This window comes from Rosa chinensis, chromosome 2 (genome assembly GCF_002994745.2).
Source record: "Rosa chinensis cultivar Old Blush chromosome 2, RchiOBHm-V2, whole genome shotgun sequence".
Lineage (NCBI taxonomy): Eukaryota > Viridiplantae > Streptophyta > Magnoliopsida > Rosales > Rosaceae > Rosa > Rosa chinensis.
This window is the reverse complement of record NC_037089.1, coordinates 22,784,303-22,794,784: the sequence shown is the minus strand read 5'-3', so window position 1 is coordinate 22,794,784 and position 10,482 is coordinate 22,784,303. Positions and strand designations below refer to the sequence as shown.

The 10,482-nt window shown below is 37.7% G+C and overlaps 2 protein-coding genes across 2 annotated transcripts; one reads left to right on the top strand and one right to left on the bottom strand.

Moving 5' to 3' along the window:
- Nucleotides 1-769: 769 nt before the first annotated feature.
- Nucleotides 770-1,934, top strand: LOC112189799 (magnesium-dependent phosphatase 1). The gene is made up of 3 exons (XM_024329151.2): nucleotides 770-1,107; nucleotides 1,223-1,339; nucleotides 1,524-1,934. Exons 1-3 carry the CDS (start codon nucleotides 814-816, stop codon nucleotides 1,608-1,610), a joined length of 498 nt encoding a protein of 165 aa, XP_024184919.1. The 5' UTR covers nucleotides 770-813; the 3' UTR covers nucleotides 1,611-1,934.
- Nucleotides 1,935-2,483: 549 nt separating this feature from the next.
- LOC112189798 (uncharacterized protein At4g38062) lies at nucleotides 2,484-7,866 on the bottom strand. The gene is made up of 2 exons (XM_024329150.2): nucleotides 7,704-7,866; nucleotides 2,484-6,621 (listed from the first exon to the last, which is right to left on the bottom strand). The coding sequence occupies exon 2, from the start codon at nucleotides 6,610-6,612 to the stop codon at nucleotides 2,635-2,637; it is 3,978 nt and encodes a 1,325-aa protein (XP_024184918.1). The 5' UTR covers nucleotides 6,613-6,621; nucleotides 7,704-7,866; the 3' UTR covers nucleotides 2,484-2,634.
- Nucleotides 7,867-10,482: the final 2,616 nt, after the last annotated feature.

Sequence of the window (10,482 nt, the reverse complement as noted above, 5' to 3'; positions counted from 1 at the left end):
TTCGGAAAAAAAAATTACAACTTACTAAAAAAAAAAAAAGTTGTAACTGTAGTAGTGGAAAATAAAACAACAATTTTCTTCTCTATGGAGTATCCTCCTCCAGTCCTCCTTATTGGGTGAAGCTTCATTTTGATGTTGCATGTGCTGTAATACATGTGTAGCAAGCAATACGAGATGAATTTGGAAGACCGCAAGATGCCTTGGTTGTTCCTGTCGATGGGGCACTCGATTCGTTGGCAACGGAAGTTGCAGTTTTGAGGTGTGGAATGCTTTATTGTAAAGAGTAGGGTTTTAGTAAAATTGAGATTGAAGGTGGTGCTTTGAATGTGTTGAAGGCTCTAGATTTTTAATGACTCTGACAGTCTGACTTGAGTGAGATTGGGGTTGTCATTGAGGATTTCAAACATGTGACTGCAGAATTAGAGATGGTTAAGTGGAAACATGTTTGAAAGAAATACAATCAAATTGCTCCATGTTTTAGCCCCGTCAGCATTGACTATGGTTGGGAGTATGTTTTGCTGTGAAATTGACCCTCATTGGCTACAAGAAGCTGTTGAGAAATACACTATGTAATAAGTTGGGGGCAAAGGCATGTATGCGCTGCTATTACCCATTTTGCATGGATTTGGCTTCTCTGCTAGAACTATAATCGGTGGAAAAAAAAAAAAAAAACAATTTCTTCTCTGTTGCTGCCCTAGATCGAACTGGAGACCTTTGTGTGTGAGCTTACACCACCTCAGCGTTACTTTAGTTTTCACTATTAAACTAACCAATCAATTAGAGAGGAGGAAGAAAAGTCAGAAACCCGAGAAAATGGGAGACGACAACGAGGGGGTGAAGAACAAAGCTGTCCAGATAATCACACAACACAGCCAGAACCAGGACTTACCTTCTCTCGTCGTCTTCGATCTCGACTACACTCTCTGGCCTTTCTACTGCGAATTTGAAGAAGATGACATGCCATATCTGTACCCACAAGCCTTGCCCATCCTGCATGCTCTCAAAGAAAAGGGAGTATCAATGGCCGTGGCCTCAAGATCCCCAACTCCCGATGTAGCCAAATCGTTCCTTCAAACTTTGGGCATCAGCTCCTTCTTTGTGACCCAGGTCTCAAAACTTATGATCTTTCTTATGAGTTTGTAGTTTTGTTTCAATGATGTTGTTAGATCATTTTGGTTTGTCAGGTCTTAACCGTTATTTATTACGTGTGTGGTGTGTACAGGAGATTTTCTCGAGCAGTACTCACAAAACAGAGCATTTTCGGAATATTCATGCAACAACGGGGGTGCCCTTTACCTCAATGCTATTCTTTGATGATGAGGATAGGAATATTCATGCGGTAAAATTTGACTAGCCCATTTTACAGCCCTGGATTTCATCTAGGATAGGCTACTTTTACATGGAATGGTTGAAATGAGTTTGTATATATTGTACCATTTTTGTGTTTGTTCTTCTTTTAGTGTTAATTAATTTATACAAATGGGGGCTTTGACAAATATATGGTTGTCAAATGGTATTTACAGGTATCGAAAATGGGGGTGACAAGCATTTTAGTTGGTAATGGGGTGAACCTTGGAGCTTTGGGGCAGGGATTGTCTGAGTTTTCATGAAAGTCAGCTTCATCTAGCAGGAGGGTTTAGGGATAGTTTTCCGTATCCCTGTAGTGCTCGGTGCCATCTTTACTTCCTGTGTTGTCAATTAATACCATGAGATTGATGTATTATTCATAGCTTTGAAAGCAAAGTTCATATCAATTCGTACCTTGAGATTGACTGAGGTTGTGTAAGCATCATTTATAGTACCTCAGATACATTCTCGTAATTGTCATTGGCTATATTGTATCAAAGTCTTATAAATACTCTGCGGAAGAATTCATCTGTGGTGTGTACTTGAAACTTAAGCTGCAGATTATCCATCTTTTAGATTTTAAGACAGTTTTATGTTGTTGGGGTCCAGCATTTATCTTCTTTCTCTGGTTAGTTCCTGCTATTAGTCTCAAACATATATACAAGGGAAGTCTGTTCTTACAGGAAACCTGCATTCTGCTCAAGAATTATGAGGGTAAATCATAAATGTTGGGGGGAATTTCACACTCTTTAGCTTGACCCTTACAATCCCAAACTAGTTACAGGATTTTACTTCAAGCTATAGGTTATTTTAACTTTCAAATCGACCATCAAGATTGATAATTTCCTGTTATCTGGGGTGCCATGTCAACTGCTACATTTACCAGATGACTGGAAATTTATTGAAGGCAGCTTTTGGTTGTTTCTAATGGAGGTGACGTGTTACTTAAATGCACATGTAATGGATTCAGTGTTTGACTAAGGAAGATCATTTTCTGATATTCATTGTTCTGTAATGCCGATGAATCTATTTATTTTGTCTGTTGGCTATATGAACTGCTATAGAATGCATCTGATGCACCCCTAAAACTCTATGATAGCTAAAACAAGGAAATTTGCAAGATGAACTTAAAAAAACTGAAGAAATATAATTTCCTAACTTGGGGACTTACAACAGTTAATCAAATTCGTGGTTAAATTGTTTGTCAAAAACAAAATAATTACATACGCATGAATTAATACACGTAAGTTAAAAATAAAGAATCCGTGCTTCATTTTCACATTGCAGCTAAGTGTTGAGGTCTCTAAATGGAGATCTTAAGTCAGAAATTACTTCACATTTCTTCATCATGGTAGGCGTAGAAACATTCTCTTTTTCTGGGTCAATAAACTCATCAGTCCATTCCAAATCCATTTTTGGACCTTGGTTTTCAAAAGAGAGCACCATCTCTTCCAACATACCCCTCAGTTGTTTGTCTGTACTGGAGAACTGACTGATACTTTCTGATGACAACTTAATGACATCTTCAAGTACATTTCTTCTTTCACTCTTGAGTTCTTCAATTAAGGCATCTGAATTTCTCAGCTTTGTCTTCATTTGATCACTCCGTTTCTGCGCTTCCAGCTCTTTTGTTTTCAATTCAGCTTCAAACTCCAGTGCTCGCTGTTGTGAATCATACAAGGATTTCTGCTGTGATTCCAGCTTTGTCTGTAAACTACAGATTTCAACCTCAAGTTCCGCAATCACTGACTTCTTTTCTTCATTTTCAACTGCAGCCATAATCTGTGCAGCAGTGATGTCCTCCCAAGCCTCATGGATGAGATTAATTTCCGCCTGTTTTTCAGCTAGCTGTGAAGAGAGAGAAACTACTGAGCAATTAAACTTATTCTCCAAGGACTCCACAAGCTGCATAAGATCATTCACTCTCTGGTATTTCTGTTCTACAAGTTGGATAAGTTTCTCCTTCTCATGCTCAAATAGTCTCTCTGCACCAATTTGGGCAAGCAAAACACCTGTGAACTCTTTCATCAGTGATTCATGCTCTAGCTGGCTGACCTCGTTCTGGAGTTTCTCCAAGGACATCGCTGCCTCTATTTGTTCAGAACCAGCATTTTCTGCATCTGCATCTGTTCTCTTGAGCTTCTGCTCCAGTAACACGATCTGCTGCTGGAGGTTTTCTACTGTTTTGTCTTTCTCTTCTAGAACACAAAGAAGACCCTTATTCTCTTGCTTGATGGTCTCCCCAACATCTACCTCTGCAAGAAGAGAAGCTTCTAACTCTTTACGTATGGCCAGACTTACTTCAAGATCAGTTCTTAAATTTTCAGTGATGGACTTCCATATATGCAATTCCATTTCAATTTCACTTCCTTCACTGATTTTCTCAGCCAACTCAGTATTTGCTCTCTCTAAGGCATCATTAACTTCTCTACGTTCTCTTTCTAGAACACTTTCAATCTGCAAAAGTTGCTGTTTCAAGCAAAGTTCATGCTTGGATGAGTCCTCCAGCATTTCCTTGTACCTGTCAAGTTCTTCCTGCATTAGAAGTTGTTCTTTCTCAATGAGATCCAAAGCTTCAATCCTCCTAGATAAAAATGCAGCCTTCTCACATTCTTCTTCGATACCTGCCTGTGCAATAACCAGAGCAGCATTCTTCATCTCCACTTGCTGCATCAAAAGAGATATATACTCTTCTTTCTCTTTGTCAAGCAGAACCATTTCAGAACGCTCATTTGAAATCTTCAACTGAGCCTCAGAGATTCCAAGCTTCAACACCAATAACATGACAGAAAGCTCCTCGTTTTGCAACTTGAGCTGCACAGTTAGAGAGTGACAAGCTTCCAACTCCATCTTGAGCTCATTTATTGCTGCATCTTTACACTCTAGCTCAGACTTAAAAACATTCACATCACCTGTCATCTTCTCTAGTTGGGAGCTCCATTCAGTCTCTTTTTCCCGATTAATTGTATAGTCTCTGTGCATCTGCTCCATTTCCATCTTCAGCTCATTTATTGCTGCATCTTTACACTCTAGCTTGGAAATATAGGTTTTCACATCACCTGTCATCTTCTCTAGTTGGGAGCTCCATTCAGTCTCTTTGGCCTGATTAATTGTATAGTCTCTGTGCATCTGCTCCATTTCCATCTTGAGCTCGGTTATTACTGCATCTTTTCTCTCTAGCTCGGAAATATAGCTTTTCACATCACCTGTCAACTTCTCTAGTTGAGAGCTCCAGTCAGTCTCTTTGGCCCGATATGTTGTACAGTCCCTGTGCATCTGCTCCATTTCCGTCTTGAGCTCGGTTATTACTGCATCTTTTCTCTCTAGTTCGGAAATATGGCTTTTCAGATCACCTGTCATCTTCTCTAGTTGAGAGCTCCATTCAGCCTCTTTGGCCTGATATGTAGTACAGTCCCCGTGCATCTGCTCCATTTCCATCTTGAGGGCGGTTATTGCTGCATCTTTTCTCTCTAGTTCAGAAATATGGCTTTCCAGATCACCTGTCATCTTCTCTAGTTGAGAGCTCCATTCAGTCTCTTTGGCCCGATATGTAGTACAGTCCCTGTGCATCTGCTCCATTTCCATCTTGAGCTCGGTTATCATTGCATCTTTTCGCTCTAGCTCAGAAATATAGCTTTTCACATCATCTGCCATCTTTTCAAGTTGAGAGCTCCACTCAGCATCTTTGGCACCATTTGTAGTACAGGCTTTATGCATCTGCTCCATTTCCATCTTGAGCTCGGTTATCATTGCATCTTTTCGCTCTAGCTCAGAAATATAGCTTTTCACATCATCTGCCATCTTTTCAAGTTGAGAGCTCCACTCAGCATCTTCGGCACCATTTGTAGTACAGGCTTTATGCATCTGCTCCATTTCCATATTGAGTTCTTTTAGTGCTGCATCTTTACTCTCTAACTCATATTTACAAATGTTCAATTCATCTTTCATTTTTTCAAATTGAGAGCTACATTCATATTCCTTAGCTCTGAGATCTGAGGTGAGGTCTCTCTGCATCTGTTCCAATTCTAACCTGAGCCCAGTTATTGCTGCATCTTTGTTCTCTAACTCAGACTTATAGTTGTTCAGGTCCACTGTCATATTTTCCAGTTGAGAGCTCCATTCATCTTCTTTAGCCCTATGATCTGCAACAGAATCTCTGTGCATCTGCTCCAATCTTTTGAGCTTGCTTCGCAGCTTTGCCAAAGAAGGTGACCCTGGTGCAGATTGGATTTGGGCTTCCTGGAGTTCTTTGAGGGACATCCGCAACTCCTCATTTTCTTGCTGTAGCTTCCCTGCTTGATATTCCATTTCTTTGTGAAGTGTTGCTTTTGTGCTTAGAGATTGCCTTAGAGATGCAATTTCTTTGTCCCTCTCTGCAGTCAAGCGTTCCAGTTGCGATTTTTCATCCTCACTGTCAAAAGAGTCACTTGTAAAGCGTGTTTGGAATTCAGACACTTGAACTTCCAGACGCTTTCTACGGCTTTCTTCATGGGCCAAGGCATGGTTGCACATCTTCAGCTGCTTTTGAAGATCATCTGAAATTCTGGTTTGAGAATCCAGTTTTGTCTGCAATGAACAAATCTCATCAAGCAATGAAGACTTCTCCCTCTCCCATTCTTTTTTACTTTCCTTGAACTGGTCTCGGAGCTTCTCATGTGCTTCTTCTAGATGCCTGAACTGCTCCTTCTTCCACTTTAGCTGATCTTGAACTTTCCGATTTTCCTCCTCTACTCTGCGAATCATCTCATCCCTTTCTCTTAGTTCTTTTGATGCATTAGCTTTCTTCTCTACTTCCAAACATTTCTTCTGTGAATCAGATAGACGTCCCTTGAGGCCTTGAATCTCTTCTTTGTAAGCACGAATTGTTTGCTCTTCATCCATTTTCCTCTCATTTGCTTCATCTAAAGCCAATGCCAACACTCTGTTGGTTTCTTCCAATTTTCGGTACTTCTCATCACAATCAACTCGAAGTCTATCGTTTGCAGCCCTGAGATGTTGAATCATGGACTCTTTATCTTTCAAACTGCATTTGAGATCGTCACACATCTGCTGCACTGCGGATATCTTTTCTGCATTCTCATTCAGTTCCTGAGCCTGCTTCTCGATTTTTAAACTTGCCTCCTGGACTTTACTGAGCTGCTCGTTGTGTGCTCTCCTCAAGTTTTCGGATAGTTCTGCTTTGCTTTTGTATTCAGTCCTGAGCTTCTCAAGCTCAGCTTTAACTTCATCCAGCTCTGCATAAACGCTGTCCATGTTCTTCTGCATTCAACAGTACTGTTTGCAAAAAGAAAAGAAAAAAAGAACTTATAATCAGCAGGCATAACAAAACTTTAATTTGCAGTCATTAAGCATATACAAACAGCCTAAGTAACTCATCTTAAACCCTCCGACATATAACCATAAAATTACCAGTTCTTTCGAATCATAAGGACAATGTAGTAACACAAGTAAACATAAAATGCAGCTAAAGTGATAGTACTGCTAACGGCAAATCATGCTTTAGACAACCTCTTTATTTCTGACCTTTGATCAAACACAAATGCCTACTCATAACAACAAATGATAAGTAAAAGAACAAGAACGTCAACAATTAAGCCTACAGCAGGTCAATTCTTTCAGGCACATATTTGCAAGAAACTTGTGCAGATCTATATATGTAGAAGCTAGCAGTTCACTTTCACAATTTGTGCCACTTCATCAAAAGAAGATACTTATAAATAACCAAACACTTGCCTTTTCAATTAATTTGTGGACAAATGTGTCTGTGTCTACTCTCAAATTTTACTCCCTTCAACAAAGAATCAACAAATACATGTCTATATCAGGGTTTAGGTAAACTATATGCAAATAAAAATGCATGCTTTTTTTGTTTGCTGCAAGAGGCAAAGGAGATAAAGCATTTCAAAGATTTAAAATTTTCCAACTTTAAGACATAAGGAAGCTAATTAACCTAATTTTAAACTGATCCAAGTACAGGGAAGGGGATTAGTATATATATACTAAAAGCAGAAACAAACCCCAAAAAAGAACATAAACCAAAATAAAGATTTGAACTTTTTTTTTTCATTTTCTTGGAAATCACTCATACAAATGAACAAAAGCCCAAAAACTTGTGGAAATTCATAGACACATAATATGAAACACTCCCAAGTCTCTGAATTTCCCAGACCCAGGAAATCAAAAATCACAAAAAAAAACAAAAAAAAAGTGGCAGGAATTTCAAGAAAACAAACATATAAACAATGCCCAAGTCTCTATTAGCTCGCAATTGAAACTGGAAACCCCAGATTTCTTCATTCCTCTTTCAGAAGACCCAAAAAAATTTGAGAAAAAGAAAGGTGAGCCCAGAAACATACCTGGTTTTGCGATTATGGGTTCTTCGTCATTAGGATTTATCGAAACTGTGGTCAAGGTTTCTGTGTTGTTTGTTCTTGATTGTTGAAGAATGTGAGAGGAAAAAAGAGAATCGGAGAGAAAAGAGAGAGAGAGAGAGAGAGAGAGAGAGAGAGAGAGAGAGAAGTAGCCGTTGAAAATAGAGAAGAGGGAATTTCGCCCCTTTGTGGATTTCAAAATCTTTCTTACGGACGTTTATTAACGGCGTTATCTTTACCGAAAGGTTAAAGAGAGTTGGTGGTGTTTTCCCAAAAGGATAAAACTAGCCGTTGGGAGGGGATTTCATCTGGTTTTGATTTGGGCCGTGGTTTTCAATCTTTAGAATTTATTTGGGCTTTGGATCCACAACTAACTTTTTTTAAATTTATTTTCTTATTTTTTATAAAGCAGAAATAGGATAAACTCCACGTCTTATCTCGAAATTTTATTGAAAAGATTACAAAAAGCCGAACGGATCAAACCAAACCAATCCCGAAAGAAACAAACAAGTAAAGTAATTTTTCACTTTCTTCTTTTAATTCTGACCTTTAATTTTTCCCAATCTTTTTCATACAATAAAAAAAAATGAAAAAGAAAATACCCGATCGGGCTCTCTCTCTCTCTCAAGTGGGTTAGTGACCTTATTTTCAGGGACTACCGAAATTGTGAGCAATAAATTTCGATGGTAAAATTTTTATCAAAGTTGTGAGAGAATGAAAACAACTTATTTTAGTATTAAGTTTCAAAGACAAATACAAACATTCAAGAGGCTATTTGCTATTTATGGCCGGAAAGTTTACCAACGAAGCTTATGTGAAGCAGCTTTTCCCAACATTTGGGGTATAGAGACACGAGTGGTCATCTTCAAGCGTGATGATGATGATGACCGAACTATGGCTTTTAAGGATTAGGACGACGTCTTTTCTATGGAGGTGGTTCCCCTAACCTCCACTGCAAAATGGGTGAAATTCCTAGGGCTTGCATGGTTGTTGGTGTATTACTTGGCTAGCAGTGTTCATTCCCTTAGTATTTGACTAAAAAAATTATGCTCTATCGCTCTTCAATATAAATTCAACGGTGGAAATCAATACAACTCTTTAGAAATATTTCCACTATTGGATCTACATCTAGAGGTGAATGAGCATAATTTCTTTCGTCAATTACTATTCAGATGAATACTACTAAAGATTTGACCTTTTTTTTTTATCACACTACATAATTTAACCTCACTTAAATAGTTTTTTTTTTTTTTTTTTTCACTTTCAACTAATGTCTTTCTTTCTTTTGGTTGAGTAGGCATTTGATTTTACATAACATAAAGATGCTCAATCACATAGCCAAACTCGTCTAGTCTATGAATCTCTTCACATGATAGATATCAACAAATAAAGGTCTCTTTCAGCCTACATTTTCCCATCACACCTATATGAAAACGAAAGAAAGTTCAATTTATACACGCCAAATCATTAATTTCTCAAAAGACAAATGCTCTCTATTTAAGGCATTTAGGCAACACAAACTTTCTCACTCACATAGCCTAGCTCGTCCAGTCCATGAATTTTTCATATGATGCATATCAAGTACTTCTCACTAATAGGTATCATATGATAGTTATTAGTTGCCATGAATGAAAGGTTATTGGTTGCCAAGAGAATTGATGCACAACAATCATAACCCGACATTATTGTATGATCAATCTACTAGTTTTATGTAAGTGGTTAAATTTAATGACAATATATCAACATAATGACACAGTATGACAGTCATATAAATCTTAGTGTTGTCATCCAATCCGTTTCTCTAAAAAAAAAAAAAAAAAAAAAAAAAAAAGAGGAAGGTGTTGTCACCCATCAATGATATGATCATTCCTCAACTAATTTTCTTTGGGCAGGGACCAAGGACAAGTTCATTTCATCATTTCACTTGTAGGGTACACTTGCATGGCAACTAGCTTGCAATTGACTTGCCCTTGTTTTGCCACACAAGATCAGATAAGAGAGGCTTAAGAGCACAACCACAAGTCTTTTTAAGACTACAAATCACATGCTATATTGCTACCACATACAAAATATACCCAAACTGAAAGTGAAGCCTTGAAGTTTGTTTTGGGGTAGTGAAAGATATTGTGCAATTGATTTTCGTAAATTAATGGCTACCCGTGTATTGGATGGCACTATCTTTCTCTTCCAGTCGTGCCCTTTTTGGTCAATATCCCTTTTAATATTTCATTCTCATGTAACGTGCAAAATTGACATATAGTCCCTCCTCCAGAGAGTTATAATTCAATCTGCAACTAGCTAGGCCATCTAATTTCATATATTTTTTGGCACAACATGCATTTTGTTTTTTTGGACAACATGCAGTTGGAATGGTAATATATTTATGTCAAGATCCCGAGTCTCAATCTTTTTATTGTCTTTTCGTTCTTCATGACACATAAAGAAAATTTCATGTACAATTTCAAGATTGATAGTGAAAAAATAAAAATAATCAAAACGTTAAAGACAAATGATTAAAGAATGCTGTATATTATAGACTTATAGTGAACCATTTTGTGCTAGGTCATAATCATGTCCTCTTAATTCACAGCTACCCGTGAAGCTTCTTGTTGCCATTCCAATTTGGCCAAATGATTGTTTATTTTTATTTTTTTATTTTTTAAATATGTTGACAAACTAAAATTAAATGCCATATTAAACAACAAATTCCAAATATTTGGAAAAGTTTTAAAAAATAAGCAATTTTCATATTCTATGTTCCTAC

Excerpts from the sequence above, each read along its gene's own strand:
- LOC112189798 (XM_024329150.2), bottom strand. The coding sequence starts at position 6,612 with ATGCAGAAGAACATGGACAGCGTTTATGCAGAGCTGGATGAAGTTAAA.
- LOC112189799 (XM_024329151.2), top strand. The coding sequence starts at position 814 with ATGGGAGACGACAACGAGGGGGTGAAGAACAAAGCTGTCCAGATAATC. Across the intron at positions 1,108-1,222 it reads GCTCCTTCTTTGTGACCCAG|GAGATTTTCTCGAGCAGTAC; the intron begins GTCTCAAAACTT and ends TGGTGTGTACAG. Across the intron at positions 1,340-1,523 it reads AGGATAGGAATATTCATGCG|GTATCGAAAATGGGGGTGAC; the intron begins GTAAAATTTGAC and ends TGGTATTTACAG.